Genomic DNA, 21,806 nt, shown 5'->3' with positions numbered 1-21,806 from the left:
TTAGTTTTAGTTATTTCTGGGGAAAGGATAACAAAACTAATGCTTGAGTGCCAACTAGGCTTCGAGTACTATGCTGGTTACTTTACAAACATACATATTGTTGTTAATCCTTTTATTAATCTTAAGAGCACTGTTAGTGGTATCCTCATTGTTCACATGGGGTAACTGAGGCTTAGAGGGGTTAAATAACTTGTCTGAGATCACACAGCTAAAAAGGAAGTATATGGGAAACAAACTCCTTGGTTCAAATAATATGCTTTTTAAAATACCCTTTCACTTTCTGCTACAGCAAACCACCACTAATTTACCTTTCTGGTAAACCACACTACCTTCCTTTATCCCAGGTATCTGGGTGCTGATTCACAGCCCAGATTGCAGCAAATTTCCCAAGGTAGGAGGCTGGCACTCAGGGAAGAAGTGGAGATCTTTTTGGCTACTTGGGTTATTAGTCTTTGTCATTGTAAAATGAATAAATGTGCATGGTAACAGATTAAAATAGTGTTAAAGAATATATACAGTGAAAAATCTCTCTCAACTGTAGACTTTTATCCTCATCCCCATAACCATTGCCTTTTTAGTTGCCGGTGTATTCTTCCAAAGCATCTATTTATATATGGGCATTTACATCTATATCTATTTATCTATGGTTTAAACACAAATGGTGGCATGTTATACACATTCCTCTACACCTTTTTTTTTTATTTGATATTTTAAAGGATATTTCCTGTCAGTATAAGTAAGTCTGTTGTATGCTTCTTAAAAATACTTTATTGACGTGTGATATGTGTATGTCAGATGTACAACTAATTTTCACAAACTGAGCACATCCATATAACTAGCATTCAGATCAAGAAATGGAAATTACTAGCACCCCAGGCTCATTCTTTTTAATGGCATTGTAGAAGTCCATGCAAATGAATACTACAAGTAACAAGTCTTCTATTAATGGATATTTAGGTTGTCTTGAGTCTTGCTTCCATAGGAGGATGGAAGATGGATAGTCTTTCTGGATTTCCTGCTCATTCCAGGAAGCTGTGACACCAGTCCTTAACTTGTTTTTTGGATAATTCCCAGGAAGAGAAATTATAGCCACTGTGTGAGGCCAACAAAATGATCCATGTGCGTGTAGTCCTGGTTCCCAGGGAACCTGAGGTAGGGACCGCTTGAGCTCAGTTCTTTGGCTGCTGTGGATGTATGTGCTTGTCAGTGTCTGGACTGGCCAGGTCTAGCTTCCTTCAGATAGAGGAGCTGTGGAGGGGTGAACTGACCCACCGCAGAAACATAGGCGATGCTGTACTTAGCTACTGGACTTCAATTGGGATAGTCTTTTTAGGAAAAGAGAAAAATAGTTTGTACCCCCCTTCTTGGCTAAGGAGGAAAATAGATTGAGGTCCCTGAACCCCAAGCAGTGTCCCCAGATCAGTGTATCTTTTTTGTTTGTTTGTTTCCTTAAAAACAAAAAAAAAAGTATAATTCATATATCCTAAAATTCATCATTTGAAAGTACAGTTGACCGTTAAACAACACAGCAGTTAGGGATGCTGACCTTCCACACACAGTTGAAATCTGCCTATAACTTTACGATTAGCACTCTGTACCCACAGTTCTGCATTTGTGAATTCAACCAACTTGTGCTCGTGTAGTACCATAGTATTTACTACAAAAAAATTCTGTGTATAAGTGGATCCATGCTGTTCAAGGGTCAACTGTATACAATTCAGTGGCTTTTTATTATATTCACAAGGTTGTGCACCTGTCATCATCGCCTAATCCCAGAACGTTTTCATTATCCCAAAAGAAACCCTGTAGCCATTCCCATTCCCCTACCCTCTCAGGCCTAGAGAACCACTTATCTGTTTTCTTTCTTTATGTATTTGCCTGTTGTGGACATTTCACAAAAATGGAATCACATAGTATGAGGCCTTTTGTGGCTGCTTCTTTCTCTTAGTGTATTGTTTTAAAGGATCACCTATCATGGAATGTGTCAATATGGATTTCTTTTTACAGCTAAGTAATATTTCATTATATAGTTATGTAAGATTTTGTTTATTCATTCATCTGTTGATGGATTTTTTCCCCCACTTTTTGGCTTAATATTATGATAATGCCACTCTGGACTTTTATGCACATGTTTCTGTGTGGACATACGTTTTCATTTCTCTTGCTAATGTATCTAGGAGTATTAATTGTTGGGGCATATGGTAGTCTGTTTACCTTTTTTGAAGATTGTGGTAAGAAACATAAAATGTACCATCTTAATCATTTTTAAGTGTCCAGTTCAGTAAAGTGTATTCACATTGTTATGAAACATCTCCAGAACTCTTTTTGTCTTTTAAAACTGAAGCTCTATACCCATCATACGATTTCCCCTTTTCTCCTCCTGGCACCTCTGTTGACTATCATGCCACTTTTTGTTTCTATAAATCTGACTATTTTAGATACCTCATAAGTGGAATCATACAGTACTTGTCTTTTTTGACTGGCTTGTTTGACTTACCATAATGTCTTCAAGATTCATCCATGTTGTAACATGTGACAGGATTTTCTTCCTTTTTTAAGGCTGAATAATTTATTCTGTTATGTGTATATACTACATTTTGTTTATTCATCAATGGACATTCAGGTCGTTTCCACCTCTTGGCATTATGAATAGTTCTGCTAGGAATATGGGCATGCAAATAATCTCTTTGTGACTCTGCTTTCAGTTCTTTTGGATATATCCCCAGAAGTGGGATTGCTGAACTATATGGTAGTTTTATTTTTAATTTTTTTGAGGACGCTCCATACTGTTTTCCGTAGCGTTTACACTATTTTACAATCCTACTGACAGTGTACAAGGACTCTGATTTCTCTGCATTCTTGCCAACACTTGGTATTTACTGCTTAAGGGTTTTTTAAAATGGGTGTTACCCAAATGAGTATGAGGTGACATATTATGTGATTTTGATTTGCATTTCTCTGTGAAGTTATGTTGTGCATTTTTTCATATGTTGGTTGGCCATTTGATTATCATTTTTGGATAAATGTCTATTCAAGTTCTTTGCTCATTTTAATCAGGTTATTTGACTTTGTTGCTCATTTAATAAGGTTATTTGACTTTAAATATTTTGGATATTAACCTTTTTATCAGATACATGCTTTGAAAATATTTTCTCCTATTTTGTAGGTTGCCATTCACTCTGTTGATTGTGTCCTTTGCACAAAAGGTTTTAGGTTTGATGTCCCATTTGTCTTTGCCTTTTTGTCTGTGTTTTTGGTGTCACATCCAAGAAATCATTGCCAAGTCCAATTTTATGAGGGTTTCCCCTTGTTTTCTTCTAGGAGTGTTCTAGTTCTTGGTCTTAACCTTTAGGCCTCTAATCCATTTTTAGTTAATTTTTGTATATGGTGTCAGGTGAGAGTCCAAGTTCTTTCTTTTGAGTGTGGCTATCCAGTTTTCCCAATTTTTTTCTTTCTGAAGAATTGCCAAATTGTTTTCTAAAGTGGCTGTACCATTTTACATTACTTAGGTAATGTATGAGGATGCTGTTTGTTTATTGCCTGTCTTTTTTTCTAATGAATCAGCAACTACAATTATCTTTTTGTATCTTTTTTATTGTGGTAAACTATACATAACATAAAATCTATCATTTTAGCCACTAAGTGTATGATTCAGTGACATTAAATATATTTACAGTGTTCAGCTGTCATCATTATCTATTTCCAGAACTTTTTCATCATCCCAGACAGCAACTCTGTAGCCATTAAATAATAACTTCCCATTTCCCCCACCTCTTACTTAGCCTTTGGTAACCACCATTCTACTTTCTGTTTCTATAAATTTGCCTTTACTTCATGTAATTGGAATTATAAAATCTGGTTTTGTGTCTGGCTTCTGTTGTTTGGCATACTGTTTTCCAGGTTTAGCATGTATCAGAATATCATTTTTTTAAGGGTAAATAATATTGTGTGTATACATCACATTTTGTTCATTCATCTGTTGATGAGCATTTGGTTCGTTTCCACCTTTTGGCTATTGTGAATAATGCTGCTAAGAACATTCTTGTACAAGTCTGTTTGGAGTTCCTACTTTCAATTATTTGGAGTATATATATTTACAGTATATATGTAGAAATGGAATTGCTGAATCATATGCTAATTCTATGTTTAACTTTTTGAGAACTGCTGAGCTATTTTTCACAGTAGCGGCACCACTTTACATTCCCACTAGCAATGTACAGGAGTTCCAATTTATATCCTTGCCAATACTTGTTATTTTTCTTTTTGTTTTTTTTTTTGAATAATAGCCATTTTAATGTGTGGCAAGTGGTATCTCACAGTTTTGACTGCGTTTCCTAATGACTGGTGATTCTAAGCATCTTTTCATGTGCGAGTGTCCATTTATTCTTTGGAGAAATGTCTTTTAAAATAGTTTGCCCATTTTTAAAATTGTCTTTTGGTAAGTTGTAAGAATTCTTTATTCTGAATATAGGCCCTTATTAGATACATGATTTGCAAATATTTTTTCCTATTTTATGAGTTGTCATCACTTTAAAGTGTTCTTTGAAGCGTGAACTTTTTAATGAAGTCCATTTTATCTACTTTTTATTTTATTGTGCTTTAGGTGCCATGATCACAAAAATTCACACCTGTGTTTTGGAGTTTTATAGTTTCAGCTTTTATATTTAGATCTTTGATTCATTTTGAATTAATGTTTATATACAGTTTAGGAAAGCATCCATATTCTTTTGTTTGTTTTTGTTTCGTCTAGTTGTTACAGCACCATTTGTTAAGACTTCTTTTCCCCATTGAATTGTCTTGGGACCACAATAAAAAATCAATTGACCAAGATGTTAAAACAAACAAACAAAACCCGATTAACCACAGATGTATGGATGTACTTCTTGACTCTCAATTCTATTCCATTGATTTGTATGTGTATCCTTATGACATACTGTCTTGATTACTGTAGCTTTGTGTTGTAAATTTTCAAACTGGGAATTGTGAGTCTTCCAACTTTGTAAATAGGGAGGATTACATTGATTATCATATGTTGAACCAATCTTGCATTCCTGAATGAATTCCACTTGGTCATGGTTTCTGATTCTTTTTTTATATGCTGCTGGATTTTATTTGCTATATTTTGTTGAGGATTTTCCATCTATGTTCATAATAGATATTGGTAATTTTCTTGTAATGTCCTTTGTCTGGTTTTGATATCAAGGTAATACTGGCTGCATAGAATGAGTTGAGAAATGTTCCTTTCTCCTCTGTTTTTTGGAAGAGTTTGAAAAGAATTGGTGTTAATTCTCTTTTATATTTGCTAGAATTCATCAGTTGTAGTAAGTTGAGCAGTGTTTCCCAGAATTCGTGTCCACCCAGAAACTGTTATTTGACATAGGGTCTTTGCATATGTACCCAGAAGTTGAGTATTATCTTAATTGAAATAGTGAGATCATACTTGATTAAGCTGGGCCCTAAATTCAATGATTTGTGTCCTTATAACAAGAGAAGAGGACAGAAAGACACATGCAGAAAAAGAAGGCCATTTGAAGAGATGGAGGCAGAGACAGAGTGATGTCACTACAAGCTAAGCAGTGCCAAGGGCCACCAGAAGCTGAGAAGAAAGAAGGAAGGAATCTTCCCTAGATTCTTCATAAGGAAGCATGGCCTAGCCAACAACCTGATTTCAAATTTCTAGCCTCCAGAACTGTAAGAGAATACATTTCTGTTTTAAGCCCCCACGTTTGTGGTAATTTATTACAGCAGCTCTCAGGAAGTAATGTATCAGTAAAGCCATCTGGTCTTGGGTTTTTCTTTACGGGAGTTTTTTGGATAATTAATTCAATACCTTTACTTCTTATAGGCCTATTTAGATCTTCTGTTTCTTCTTGAGTCAGTTTCAATAATGTGTATCTTTCTAGGAATTTATCAGTTTCATCTAAGTTATTCTCATTTGTTGGTATATATTTGTTCATAGTATTCTCTTAACCTTTTTTTTTTCTGTAAGGTCAGTAGTAACATTCCACTTTCTTTCCTGATTTGAGTGATTTTGAGTCTTTTTTTCTTTGTCAGTCTAGCTGTAAGTTTGTCAGTTGATCATTTCAAAGAACCAACTTTTGGTTTCATTGATTTTTCTTTGTCTATTCTCTATGTCATTTATCCAAACTCTTTCTTATTTCCTTCCTTCTGCTTGCTTTGGACCTGCTTTGCTTCCTTTTTTTTTCCTCCCTAGTTTTTTAAAGTGGAAGTTTAGGTTATTGATTTGAGATCTTTTTTAGTGTAGGCACTCACAGCATTGCTTTTGCTATACCCTGTAAGTTTTACTATTGTCTTAGCTTGGGCTGCCATAACAAAATACCATAGACTGGGTGGCTTAAACAACATAAATTAATTTTCTCACAATTCTAGGTGCTAAAAGTGCAAGAGCAAGGTGCCAGCGTGGTTGGTTTCTGGTGAGAGCTCTCGGCTAAGACTGCCATCTTCTTGCTGTGTCTTCATATGGCAAGGAAAGCAAGAGCAAGCTCTCTGGTATCTCGCTTACAAGGACATTAATCCCATCATGAGAGCCTTACCTCATGACCTATTCTAAATCTAATTACCTCCAAAGGGCCCATCCTCAGATAACATCCCATTAAGGGTTAGGGCTTCAGCATATAAATCAGTTCAGTCCATAGTAGGTATGCTGTTTTCTTTGTTTTCATTTGTTTCAAAATACTTTCTAATTTTCCTTGTGATTTCTTCTTTGACCCATTGGTTATTTAGAAGTATGTTAATTTCCACATACTTATGAATTTTTCAAATATATTATTGATTTATAATTTTATTCCATTGTGGTCTGAGAACATACTTTGTATAATTTCAGTGTTTTGACAATTTATTGAGACTTGGTTTGTGGCTGAACATATGGTCTGTCCAGGATAATGTTCCATGTGCACTTGAGAAGAATGTGTATTCTCTTTTTGTGTGTTCTATAGGTACCTGTTAGGTCTAGTTGGTTTACAGTGTTTTAAGTCTTCTGTTTCTTGTCTTATCATCTAATTATTCTATCCATTATCCCAAATGAAGTATTGAAGTCTCCAACTATTATTAAATCATTTATTTCTCATTTAAGTTCTGTAATTTTTGCTTCATATATTTTGGGGGATTTTGTTAAAAGCATGTGTTTGTAATTGTTATGTCTTCTTGGTGGATATCAAGATTTTTTTGGACCCATAATTTTATCATTATATAATGCCATTCTTTATCTCTGGTAACAGATACTGTCTTAAAGTCTATTTTGTCTTATTCTTGCGGCTTTCTAGGTCCCAGGAATATGTTGAAGGTATTGTTAGCCCCTGTGGACATCTCGTTCCTCAGCTTCTCCTTTTAAGGTTTTTGTTTAGTCTCTTGTTTGCCTCAAATACTATCCATCACCTCAGGTAGCTGCAAACTTAAACACTTGTCTGTAATTATTTCTGACAGAAGTCCTACTTCTGAGGGAGGGAACCACTTTCTTTGAGCATCTGTATGTTAGGTGCATCTACTATCTTACTCAAGCCTCACTACAATCTTTATGATGTATAGGAAGTATTTTCACTTTACAGAAGAGGAAACTGAAGTGAAGGGGATGAAATGCTATAGGCCACAAAGCTGCTAAGTGGCATACCTAGGATTCAGACCTGAGAAAGCCATTCCCTTTCTACCATGATTTTCAGTTACCGAGTTGTCACTGTGTGACCACATTTACTCATGCTTTCTCATTTAATCACTCAACTCTTCAAGGTAGACTGTGTTGCCCCCATTTTACAGAAGAGGAAACTGAGGTAAGGCCTCTTGCCCAAGTTACAGTGTCATAGGACAGATTCTGTCCTGCTGGGCTCTTTCACCTATACCTTTAGACGATGTACAGTGCTTCATCAGCAAGCCTAGGGTTGTCACACCTCCTCTCCTGCTCAGTTGCTTTTGGGGATCAACATATTCTCGTTCCCAGATAAGGGGCCCTTTGTCTGGTGTCTGAAGTTCTGGAGTGACCAAAGTCAAAAGAAATACTCTTGGCTACCCATGTCTGTCTAGTAGAAAGAGCACTAGATAAGGAATTATGACTTGGCCACTGAATCTGGCTTTCTGAAAACTTATACCTCTTAGAATCTCAGTTTTCTCATCTATAAGTGGCTTTCAGAATGGGATATGCAAGGAAGAAAATATCTGCATTTTACTTTTCTCATTTTTTTTGTTAGTGTGTTTTATAATGAATTCCAGTGGTTCATGTACATAATTTGGGTATGCATGTTCAGTTGTTTACTAATGGGATACCTAATCATAGACCACTGATCGGTGAAGTGAAGGGTTTGGCTGCAGCATGTTTATAATTTACCAGAAAGGCTTCTTGCATTTAGGTTGAAAACTTGGCAGTGTTAACTCTCTGGCTACTGTTAGTTAACCTGGATATCTTTGGTTATCTTCCCCCTTTTCAAGTCTTTTCCCTAGTTGTAATCTCCTCAGCCAGAGAGGCTCTCTTCTTTTTCTACAGTGCTGTGGTGCGTGCAGTTTCCAGAAGTATGTGCTGTATGTCACTGGTTTCAGAAAGTAGCCTGTGGAACTGGCAGAGTAGGCAGAGAAGTTGTTGCCATTTTTCAGCAGGCAGGATCAGGGACCCCATCTTGCTCTCCTTGCAGTGAACCACAATTGGAGCAAACTGCAAAGCCCTGACTGATCTTTATGACCATGGAAGTCTGGGGACAAACTGTTCTCAAGTCTTCTTTACCCTGAGATACCAAACATGTACAGTGATCTAGACCTAAGTGTTCTCTGGGCTAGTAAAGATGTTGAACTCTCCCAAAAGAAACTAAAGAACCCCAGGTAACAGTAATCACTGCTCACTTCCTTTCGGATAAACCCCTGAGGACTGTTCCTCCAGTGGAAGAGGCCCTGCCCTTCCTCTGCCCACCTGCCCTGCCCAGGGTCCCAGGTTCCTCATTGGGAGGTACACACGGTACTCTTACTTGCCTTGCTTATGACTCCTTGCCCCCATTTTTTTCATAAATACTGTCCCTCACACAATCTTGGAAAGAGTTGTAGTTATTTTACTAGAGATGGTATAATAGCTGTCACAGTCACGGTCCTCACTAGTAGGGCATCTGATAAAATTGATAGGATCAATTCAGTTAGATGTAGTAAAACACCATTTAATGTGCTATTAAGAAAGGAAAAATACTACCAATTCCTGTGACACACCACCAATTGTAAGATGCAAATGATTTCAGATAATGGGGAAAAATATCTCAAGAATCTATGAAAAATAGTAGCTTCCCTTCCTAACTCACAAGTGGGAGAGCAGAAACTGGAGAGACTGGGAATCCACCAGATAACTGAGTGCCTCACAGAGTGAGCAAATATGGAAGCCAAAGGTAACTCGCAGAAGTAGCTGCTGGCAGGGACTATTCAGTGAGTATCTGCTAAAATAAACCCTATTTATATTGCTGGGATCATTCCTTAATATCATTGAAGAAGTTGAAAGGGCTAGTTGCCTATTGACTAAAGAGACTAGAGGAACGAATAAATGTTTAAATTTCTTTAACTAATTCAAGTAGTTGAGTGCCTACTATGTGTAAGGAGTTGTGGTACATAAATGTAGTTTTTAAGAATAAATTAATTTCTTCTCTAAAATGTGACTAAATAGTAAATTCTGCCATTAAATAAACTCAATTTAGTGGTAGTTCTAGCAACATTAGTTCTTGCAGAAAAATGAAATAGTCACCAGACCTCCCACATGTAGACATATTTTCAAAAGCAGTTGCAAAATTCTTCCAGATTATTCCTGAATTCTTGTCTGATGAGTATTTTTCTCAGACATGTGGATCTTCATCTTCACAGATGATCCATCGATATTTCCATAAGCTGTCCAGAAGCTTAAGAAGCATACCATTCCCTGCGGAAAAAGAAGCAGTTATTTTGCTTTTCTACTCTTGGCCAAAGAAAGAATTCTGTGCATTACTTCTGTCTTTGGCTTGGCTATTTTCAAATAATTATAGATCTGATTATTGTTTATTGTGAAGAGTAAACTGTTCTAAAGAAATAAAATATCAATCTGAGTGAAGGAAGTTAGCCCCTTAGAGCACCTGTAGTTTTCCAGAAATTTTGACTTTGCCAGCCCATGACAGTTTTGATACTCGAACATTGATTTCACTTAATTTTCTTAGCTTACTCCTCTCCCAACCCAAGTATATAATACTCTTAAATAATTGTGGTAGAAAATCTTCCTCAGGTGGACTTTTGATCAGATTTTTCTTTGCTTTTATTTTTAGCTTCCTTAAATTACAAATATTTATTTTGTAGGTATCATAGCTGCAAATGTTTTTGTATTCTGTTTGTGGAGAGTCCCTTCTCTACAGCGGACAATGATCAGATATTTCACATCCAGCCCAGCCTCAAGTAAGTCTAACTTGTGTAATTTTATTTTGAAGTAGAGGTAATATGAAAGAAAGAAACTTTATGTTAATTGGAGTACTATTTAAAAAGATGAGTTACTTGTCAGTAATTATAAGCAAAATCTAGAGGATAGGCTGTAAGCTCTTGGAGGACAGGAACCTCATTTCTCTTACTGTTATATCCAGGTTTCTAAAAATCTGCCTTACACATAGTAGATATTGAGGTATTTTTTAATGACTTAAGATCCGTACTCACTCCAAGTTTATTCTTTGAGGAGACTATTACATACAATTTACTAATTCTTTTTTCTAGCCAACTTTTTCCATAAGAACAAGTTGCTTTCATTGAATTGAGAATTATTATTGATTGCTTAAAGTAGAACAGAGATTTAAGGGCTTTTCGCCATTTTGAAAAATGCTGTCTTAAACCATCTTACCTAAGCTTTTAACTGGCTCTGGTTTGTTTCTCATATTTGATTTCATAATAATAATGAAAAAAACTCTAAAGTGGCTAATTTTTACTGGCTATGTGTTCTACAGTTATCAGACTTTTTCTTTTTCTCGTAGAGGCCCTTTGTTCGCCAATGTTGCTGTCAACATTCAGTCATTTCTCCTTGTTTCACATGGCAGCAAATATGTATGTTTTGTGGAGCTTCTCTTCCAGCATAGTGAACATTCTGGGTCAAGAGCAGTTCATGGCAGTGTACTTATCTGCAGGTAATAAGCTTTCATCTCAAGTCCTTTCAGAGTATAAGTGCTCTCACCTGTCTGGAGAAGGGAGAGAGGGAATGATTATAGCCATATTCTACATACAGTAAGTTCTCAGCACATATTTGTTTCTCAAATTGTGTATAGAGAAGGATACCACAAAGTGGTGTAGAATTTAAGCACGTCATTTTTATCTCACTAGACCTTGGTTTTTCTTTAGCTCAGACCCACCATTTTATAGACTAGTGGTTTCCAGACTTCCCAGCTGCCTCAGTCATTTGGATCTTTGTTAAATAAACTTAAGGTCATTTCCCCCATATGTTTAGTTTCCAGAAAGCTTTAGATTAGACCTATCCAGTAAGATTGTCAAGAATGAGTTTATTCTCTTTGTTGCAAGCCTGTATGTTAGCATGGAACCACTCTAGTCATGTTTCCGGAGATAGCATCATTTCCTTATTTCAACTAGGAAGTGATAGTGCAGGATTCCAGGTTCCCGCTTAATCGGCAATTGGTTGATTAAATTTTACTTATCTCTGTTTGCAAAATGTCATTATCTCTCTGTTTGCAAAATGTCCTTAATTAAAATCATAAAGCATAAAAATTCATTCCTAAAATCCCTTCATTTAAAAACAGTATATCTGGCAGTTGTGCTGTAGTGAAAAGGCACCGAGCTTGGAGATAGAAGACCTAGATTCAGATCCTATTTCTGCTACCAGCTGTGTGATGTTGCAGGAAAGAGTATACCTCTCTAAGGATGAGACTTAAACTCTCATGACATGGGGTTTTAGAAGGGACTAAATAGAAGCATCTACCAAAAGGCCCGGAGTGGGTACTTAATCAGTGTTAATTAAATAATCATATGCATCTAGTCCCTGAAAACAGAAGCTGAGCAATATTTTTGGACTATTAGTGTGTTCTTTCTCCAAGCATTGGTTGTATTGTTGTAGGTACAGAGAGTCTGTTTCAAGTACCATTAATTCCTGCTCTGTAGGAAGTTGTTTTTTTAAAATGAGCCATACTGAGCTCAGATGACATTGGTGCCAAAGGGACCTGTAAAAGATCACCTGGTCTAGATCTGCAACAGATTCATCTGGCAAGCTGGGTAAAATACAGACTCCCTGGTCCCATCCCAGAGATTCTGATTTACTGTCTAGAGGGCAGCCCACAGATTTCCCAGACAGTTGGTGAGTTTGGGAACTAGTCAGTCTTCACACAGTGTAAATGAGGAAAATGATCACTGAGAGATAAAGTGAATGACTCTGTGTCACTTGGTAAGTGTGCAGCGGGTCAGACTTCTCTTTCCCTATAAAATACCTGAAGTGATAGGCAGGATAAGTGTTTATGCCTGCACCTTACAGTGACCCAGGTAGACACCCAGCTTTATTAGTCTCTGTTGGGTGGAGGTCAGAAATGGAAGCCATTTTTCTACCTCACTACAATTACTGAAATGTGTTTTATTTCTCAGGTGTTATTTCCAATTTTGTCAGTTATGTGTGTAAAGTTGCCACAGGAAGATATGGACCATCACTTGGTGCAGTAAGTATTTCTAATTTAAATTGTTAACTTCATTTTGAAATAATTTTAGATTTAACAAATAGCTGCAAAATTAGTACAAAGAGTTTCTATATACCCTTCACCCTACTGTTGACTACAGAACCACACTAGTACAGTTATCAAAGCCAGGTAATTAACATTGAAACAACGCTAGTAACTAATCTATATCTACTTTAGAATTTATACATTTGTAAAGCCTTGCAGTTTTAGGTTATATCTTTTAACTGTCGGTCATTTATACATACTTAACTGGCACAGAGTACATATCATGAGGAGTAGTCAGAATAGTGTGTCCTCCAGTCCTTATAAACCAGCCTAATCTAGCATGGGAAAGTTCTAAGTAATTGCAGATTTGGATCTGGTTCTGTATCCTCCTCTTGAGTCAGTACTTGAGTGCTATTCAGATTAGACTACTAGGCACTGTATTAGAGACTAGGGATATATCTAGTGAGCAAGATGATCAAAATCCTGCCCTCAGTTATGTTGTGGATGAGCTATGTTGTGGATGGTTTTTTAAAAAATTACAAATGCATCTTCTTTTAAGTTTAATGGCGAATTTCGAGGCACATGGACATCTTTATATATATTTCTTTATAGACTACACAGTTTTTGCACATTTAAATACCATTGCACTTAAATGTATTCAAATAGGGAATCTCATTTAAATAAACTCTAAAAAGCTTCAGTTTTGGAAAAAAATCCTTATGTAAAATAATCATTCCATAATTTGTGTGTTCCTCAGATTTGAGTATAATTTTCCTAATGAGATCTGTATCTTGTACTGTGACCTTTATGCTTTCTTAACTTAAGCCCCCTTTTTTCTTTCTTTGTGGAATGTTTGCTTTCTGTATAAAATTTGGTGCCAGTATGATTTATATCTTTCAAATCCAATGCACTACCTCATTCATCAACTAAGTGCCTGTTTTATGAAGGCAGAGTAGACCACTAGGATGAATCAGAAGTGAACTCTGACTTCACATTTAGTTTAGTTGAGGAGAAAACATTATACACGTATCTAATACACACTGAAAGGGCTGAGTAGTCTCTAGAGGACATTGGGGGAGACCTTTCTCATGAGTTCAGAGGATCTGGGAAGGCATTTTGATGTGCCGTCAGACAACTGTTATTCCCATTTTACAGATAAGAAACTGAAGTCCAAAAAAAAAAAGAAAAACTGAAGTCCATGCTGAATAGAGTATGGCTGGCAGCATGGTATTTGGAATTAGACTGGATTTGAATCCCAGCTCTGCCACTTACTCGTGACTTCTAAGATGTATTACTTAACCTCTCACCAAATGGGGATAACACACCTATTTCTGATTTATAACGGAAGTATGTTTTGAGTGTTTAGCATAGTAAGGAGCATGTAGTAAGAAATGTGGAAGTGGTACTTTCTATTCTGTCATCAAAATCCTGTAGAACCATGGCAGGATAAAATTATTATCCCCAAATACTTTCTTTCATTTTTGGTTAAAATGAAAGAAAACCAGATCGTCAGGTATATGGTATTTTTAGTGAGAAATCGGGGGGGAAATACTATTAATAAAATCATGATAGAAAATATTAAGTTTTGATCTAATTACCTTTGTAATCCTCTGATAAAAGAGACAATATTTATCAATTAACATTGGCACAAGGAAGCTAGAATACTGACTAGATTTTGGTAGAGGTTTTGTTAATTAGAGCTATGCATATTCTGAATCTCATTTTATTTTTATCTTTTATTTTTAGGGGAGGGTAATTAGGTTTATTTATTTTTAATGGAGGCCCTGGGGATTGAACCCAGGACCTTGTGTATGCTAAGCAGGCACTCTAACACTTGAGCTATATCTCCCCCTTTGAATCTCATTTAAAAATTGAATTTCTTACTAGTTATTGGCAGGAAGCTTTTCTAATTTTATGCTTTTCAAAAGTTAATTTTCTGTGAAATGTAACCTATAATCTTGAGATGGCAAAGATCAGTCAGATGTTTACTGTAGGAAACAGCATTTGTTAAAAATGTTAGAGAATTTTTTTTCACCTGAAATTGTAAATAGTTTATTATAGGCTGAATTTGCTCACCATTATGATAACCTACTCGCTGTAACTTCACTGATATCTATCACTGACCTAACCTGTACATAAACTGAGTTCTCTTGCTAGGTTAGAAAGGTATCTTCAGTCTCTTCCTTACAAGGTTGCAAGTGAAATAAAATGGTCGGTCACTGTTGCAGATTCATCTGAAATTTCATTTTGATTTATCTGTAGTGTTCTGGAGTATATATCTCTCTATATAACTTTTGAGTGGATGCTCTGGGTCCTGCTATATATACATCACTTACCACAGTCTACTGCTGGGTGTCATGTTACCAGTCTGAAGTGTCCCAGTACTTTCCCCAAATTATAATGTAATTATAATTATCTTAAATATTTCCTCTATATACATTTAGAATATCACAGTTAAAATTTTTGCTTCAAGTATTAAATGTAATTTAGAAAATTCCAAGAGAGAAGGAGAATCTATTGTGTTAACACATAATTTTAATTTTTTCCTTTGTTCTTCCTGATGTTCCAAGATTTCCTCTATCATTTTCTTTGTGTTTAGAGAACTTACCTTAGCCATTCCTTTAGCTACCAGCTACTTAGTTCAGCTAGTGACTAATGCTTTTATGTTTTTCTTTGTTCTGAGAATGTTTTGATTTCCCTTTCATTTTTTTTCTTCCCTTCATTTCTGAAGGATGTTTTCATTGGATATAAGATTCCAGGCTGGCAGTTCTTTAAACAATTGAAAAATATTGTGCCTCTTTTTTTTGGCCTCTATAGTCTGAGGAGAAATCCTTTGTTGTTCAAATAGCTTTTCCCCTATAGGTAAGATGTCATTTCTCTTATTACTTTCTAGATATTTTCCTTTGTCTTCAGTTTCAGAAATTTGACTTGATGTCTTGTCAAGGATATCTCTGTGTTTATCTTGTTTGGGGTTCACTCAGTTTCTTGAATCTGTTTTATGTGTTTTGGGAAATGTTCAGCCATTATTTCTTCAGATACTTTTTCAGCCTCACCTTTTTTCTTTCCTCCTGGGACTCTGATGACATGATGTTAGATTATATGTTATTACCTCATGGGTCCTTGAAACTCTGTTAGTTTTGTTTTTAAGTTTGTTTTTTCTCTGTTGTCCAGGTTGGGTGATTGCTATTCTGTCTCAAGTTAACTGATTATTTTCTTTCCTCTCCATTCTACTTGAGCCATTCAGTATTTTTATTTAGGTTATTTTTCATTCTAAAGTTTACATTGTTCTTGATGTCTTCTGTTTCTCTGAGCCTTTATGTATCTGTGCTATTATTTTTCATTTGTTTCAAGCATATTTGTAAGTGCTCATTGAAGCACTTTTATGATGGCTGCTTTAAAATGCTTGTTAGATAATTCTAACGTCACTGTCATCTTGATGTTGGTGTCTGTTAATTGTCTTTTCTCATTTAAGTTGAGATTTCTCTGGTTCTTAGTATGAAAAGTGATTTTTAAATGAACCTGGACATTTTAGATATTACATTATGAGACTTTGGTCTTAATTAAATCAACCATTTAGCAGGCTACCTCTGACAGTGCTCTGACCGTTACTGCCAGGTGAGGGTGGAAGTCCAGGTTCCCCACTCAGCCTCCTTTGATACTGGGGGATAAGGGCTCTTATTGCTGCAGGACAGGGAGTTCGGCTCCCCAGCTGACCTCTGCTAATACCTGCTAATCTCCTGGCTAGGAGGAGCAATGTTGTCTTATTATTGCTGCCCACGTGACCTCTGACACCTGGCAGGGATATCGGGATGCCCAATTGCAGTCTTCAAGGGTGGAAGTCCAGGCTCTCCGTTTAGCCTTTGCTGAGGATTGGGGATTGGGCCACAGTGGTTTTCTGAGGTTTATGGCTGGAGTAGTGGTCATTCTTTAAAGGTTTTCTATCTTGCTAGGCTGTGCTTTCTTGGTCCTTTGGCTTGAGAGAGCATTTTTGGGCACAGGCCTGTTTTATCTGAGTTCATTGGTGTTTTGGGGTTGTGAGCTTGGCCAGAGCCCAATCTGAGCAGTATGAGGCCAAAAGAAAACTCAGGGAACTCACCACTATGTCATTCCTTGTATCCGAACATTCCTAGCTGGTCTGCTTTCTTCTCTCAGACTTTCAGAGTCATCTTATGTTTGTTTTACATATAATGCCCAGGTTTTTTAAGCTATGTATAGCTTGTAGAAGGAGAAGCCCCTTAGAGCAAATTGATTTAAAATTCATAGTGTAAAAAAAAAAATCACACATACAAACCATTAATAGGATAGATAAATGAAGATTATATAGGTATAGAAAATTATCTATGAAAATTGTTTACTTATGAAATAAAGAAAGTAAAAATATTATGTGCATATTGATTACAAGTATATAACCAGTATACATAAACAAATTATTGGTAGAGAATAAAAGATCTTTACCTCTAACCAAGGAAGCAGAGCTTTAGGATCTACATGCGTTGAGGTTCATGACTCCCTGAAATTATATCGAAAATATATATAGGAGGAGGTATAGCTCAGTGGCAGAGCGCATGCTTAGCATGCATGAGGTCCTAGGTTCAATCCCCAGTACCTCCATTAACAACAACAAAATATACATATGTATGTGAATGAAATTTTTTTTGAGAAGAAATGGTCCATTTTTGTTATATTCTTAAAAGCATCTGACTAGAAAAGGTGAAAATTAAGAATCTCTGCATGGGGTAGGCCAAACATTTGTCAAGAAAGCAAATTGCAGTTTATTCAGACACATAATATGTTTAAATTTATGTAGAAAAAGGTCACTTTGAGAAAATTTTAGAAGGATAATGGAACTTCATAACAACTTTAAACTTTAACTTTTAAATTTTTTAACCTTCAAATAATATATAATAAGTACAATAAGTTATAGTCACAATGAAACTGAATTTACATAGAAATGCACAGCTAATGAGAATTTTCTTTAATATTAAATTTCTTTAATGAGTACTTTATATGGAGATAATCATCTGTTTGGTGTACCATATGATCTGGCCATTCCATTGCTAGGTGTTTACCTGACAGATATGAAAGAACACATCTAAACAAAGAGTTGTACACAAATGTTCACAGCATCTTTTTTGTAGCAACCAAAACTAGGAAAAACTCAAATGTCCATTAGGTGAATGGATAAATGTATTATGGTATATCCATACAATGGAGTATTTTTCACCCATATAAGGGAATAAATTGCTGAAACACACAACTACAAACTACATGGGTGAATTTCAGAATAACTATACAGAATTATTCCTGTAAAGGAAGCCAGAACAACAAAAAAGTATATGCTATATGATTCCATCAGTGTAAAACTCTAGAAAATAGGTTCATTTTTACATATATTGACAGAAAGTAGAGACGTTGCCTAGGAATAGGGGACAAGCAGGAGGTATGCGCTACAGAGGAGCACCAGGAAAATTTTGGGGATGATGAATATGTTCACTATCTTGAGTTTGGCGATGGTTTCATGGGTATCTACATGTCAAAACCTAATTATAAACCTTAAATATGTGCAGCTTTTTGTATGTCAGTTATACCTCAGTAAACTGGAGTTGCTTTTTAAAAATTTTTTAAAGACTTAAGAGTCCTTTGCTACAACTTTTCTGTAAGATTTAAATTATTTCAAAATAGGATGCTAAACAACACATGAGAAAAATGATTTCTAAAAGGGGCTCCTATAATGGACTAATCGATTACTGTTATAGTTGAAAGGTCCTTACTTTTTCATATTAAGAGACTTTCTGGAAAACAGCATCTGCCTCTTAATCACTAACTGTTTAGCATCTTCTATGTGAAGAGTTGCTTCAGAATAAAGGATTATCTTATGTTTTTAGGGATTACTAATACTTTAAAGTATTGTGAGTCCCAGGGATCCCAGATGTCCCCTGCCCTTAGTATATAGTTGCCAGTCAGCCTAAACAGGGAAACCAGCTCAGGTTGCATCCTTAGGAATGTGCTGGGGTAGCTACAAGATGGAAGGACAGCATGAATATCCCTCCGAAGGAGAACCTAAGATGTGAGTTCAGGTCAGTGGACAAAGACAACCCAGTGCTTAGTCTACAGAAGTGAAAGAACAAGGAAACACAGTCAACTACATATTAAAGGGGATGGGCTGGGTGTTGGTGATACCTGTCAATTCTACAGTGGGATTAGGAGTCAGAATTCTTTATTTTCTATTTAAGATCAACTGTCTGCTATTGTATATTGACCAAACTGGCTTCTGTGCAAGTCTGTAACAGTAACACAGGGGGTTCTTCACAAATCCCGACTTCCCTTTACAGGACAATGGCTGCCTGTGTGAAGACACGCACATGCGCATACACAGCCTCCATAATTGTTCACCCTTTCGCTGGTTCCCCACTCCATGTCCTAAATAGATAACAGCAACTCTCAAGGATATCAGAACCACCTCAGAAGATGGGATTCCCCCACAAAACTTGCCAGGTCGTGGTTGTGCTAGGATGCAGTATGTTAACTGCCCAAATTTATGTTTATTCTGAAAGATTTGTTTTGGCTAGAACTTCAACATCTGCCCCCAGAATCTTTCAGCATATGCTATATTAAGCAGAGTAGATGTCAGTGTTAAGGAGAATTCGAAAGGTAGAGAGTAACCCAACACCTTTCAGGCTTTATAGTATATATGTGCAACTTTTCTATCTTCAATTTTAAAATAAAACCTAAAGTCAACTCAGCAAAACCCAGAAGAAATCAAGTTAAAGCCCTATTTTCTGAGAGAAAAAATAGCCTATAAAATTACCCTTTTCCCCAAGATGAAACAAATATAATTTGGTTAGTTGGTGTGAAAGGAGAGCACTAAAATCCTGTCAGGACCCTCTAAATTACTTCTCCGTAGATGATTATATTCTCCATCTAAAGTGCTTGTTACAGAAATTTAAATATTAGAGAAAATTCTCATTAGTGCATTTCTACGTAAAGCCAATTTCTTTGTAACTATAACTTATTGTACTTAGGTTACTTTAAAGGTGGGAAGCAGTTCCATTATCCTAAAATTTTCTCTAAGTGACTTTCATCTGCACAAATTTAAGCATATTTATGTGTCTGAATAAGTTGCAACTTGCTTTTTTGACAAATGTTTGGCTTACCCCATGTAGAGATTTTTATTTTCATCTTTTACAGTTGGAGGCTTTTAAGACTATAATAAAAATGGACCCTTAAAAAAAAAAGCAGTGGAAATGTTCCAACTTTTAGGAGACCTAAGAGACATGACAACTAAATGCCGTACGTGGAGAAGATAGCTGTCAGGACATTAGTGGAACAATTGACAAAACTAGAGTATGTTCTCTATTATAGATGAAAGTGTTATATGAATATACAGTTTCTTGAAATTGAGAACTCTATTGTAGGGTATATAAGAAAATTCGTGTTCTTAGGAAATAAATACATTGAAATTTTAGGGGTAAAAATATATTTATATTTATATTGATATATAAATATATATATTTATATTGATATATTTGTGAAACCTACTCCCAAATGATTCAGAAAAGGTTTGGATGTTTAAAGAAAATAAGTGAAATGTGACAAAATGTTTAAAAATTGATGAATTTGGGTCAGGAGTTTTTTTCTGAAGCGAGACTTGAATATAAAACCCAAAATAAAAACTTCTAAAAGAAAACATAGGAAAAAACTCTTTGTGACCTTGTGATAGGCAAAGATTTCATAGTTGAGAGAGCACAATGCATGATCCTTAAGAAAACAAACTAATAAATCAGACTTCATGTAAAATAAAAACTTACTCTTTTCAAAAGACACTGTTAAGGGAAAAGATACAGGTAAAAAGAAAATAATTGGCTTATCAGAAATCTGATAAAGGACTTGTATCCAGACTGTATAAAGAAAAATTAAAGAATGGGCAAAAGGTTTGAACAGACACTTTGAAGAAGATACATAGATAGCAGATATGCGCATGAAAAGATGATCAGCATTATTAGTCATAGGAAAATGAAAATAAAAGCCACACTGAGATATCACTGTATACCTATTGCAAATTACAAAGACTGACCATACCAAGTGTTGATGAGGATGTGGAGAAACTGGAAGTCTCACACATTGCTGGAAGGGAAATAAAATACTGTAACCACTTTGGAAAACAGTTCGGCAGTTGCTGTACTTCCCTGTCAGTTGATCATGTTTTGTTGTTTTTACTTATTTATGTCTCTTCTGCCACTCTGTAAGCTCCATTAAAGCAGATTGGTTTTGTTCCCCTCTGTATCCCCCATCTAGCATAGTGCCTGGTAGGACTGAAGTATTTGAATGAATGACTGTTGTGAGGTTTAATGTGAACTAGGAATTATCCAATTTCTCAAGTATTCTGCCATTTAGAGGAGTTGGGAACATGTTTAACATTAAAGTTTAGTGAAATTATCACAATTTATCCAGGAGATATTTCATAGCCATTGTCAATTTAAATTATGATTATGAAGCAACCTGGAAAAATACATGATTGGAGAAAAATGACAAGTTATAATTTCAATTATAACAAGAAATGGTTGATTTACTGGTCACAAGTTTGTGAGGTTTCAGTTTTTATTCTTGAATACGAGGTTGTTGGGGGAAGTGCTTCTCAAGCAGGTGGATGCATGTATGTCCCAGGGAGGATGGTATGAGGAGTGGGTCATGCAGAGCCATGGGGTAAATTTGGCATGCTTTCCTGGAGCAGGACATTTGTCAAGGTTTTGAGGAAAATGTTTAGTTTTATTATGAAGTAGGATGCAAATTTCACATGATTTATGATAAAGCATTAAGCTTGGAAGAAATTCCATGCATATTGGTTTCTTTGGGCAAATTCATGTTCACTTTCTGGAGGAGCTTTGAGGTTTGAGAAGTTCTTTTTTAGTCATTAAGCGAAATATGCACATGACACGCATAACTGCCCTAAAGTTCATCATGCACTGACATGCTGGTTGGTACATCTTACTGCTTGTAGTTTGGTGCTTCCCAGGTGTCATGGACGTGGAACCCCTTTGCCTGATATTTTGTTCATTAGTAACTGAAAGTTTTTAAGCTTTGTGCTCACCTAGAAATTTGTGACTTACAAACTTTCTGGGAAAAGTATTGCTACTTTAGACGTTATAGTCACAGAGCAGTTGCACATTGAGA

General features: G+C 35.9%; 1 protein-coding gene across 1 annotated transcript in view; it reads left to right on the top strand.

Annotated features, from left to right (window-relative positions):
* Positions 1–21,806, top strand: part of PARL (presenilin associated rhomboid like) — a 41,867-nt gene that overhangs the window by 15,880 nt on the left and 4,181 nt on the right. Inside the window, exons 5-7 of the mRNA XM_010976207.3 lie at positions 10,297–10,392; positions 10,956–11,105; positions 12,562–12,632. Coding sequence (XP_010974509.2) covers positions 10,297–10,392; positions 10,956–11,105; positions 12,562–12,632 — 317 coding nt within the window. The remainder of the gene's footprint in view (positions 1–10,296; positions 10,393–10,955; positions 11,106–12,561; positions 12,633–21,806) is intronic.

The sequence above is a fragment of the Camelus dromedarius genome, chromosome 2, assembly GCF_036321535.1.
Source record: "Camelus dromedarius isolate mCamDro1 chromosome 2, mCamDro1.pat, whole genome shotgun sequence".
Lineage (NCBI taxonomy): Eukaryota > Metazoa > Chordata > Mammalia > Artiodactyla > Camelidae > Camelus > Camelus dromedarius.
The sequence above is the reverse complement of the archived record's forward strand: the minus strand, read 5'-3'. Positions and strand labels throughout refer to the sequence as shown.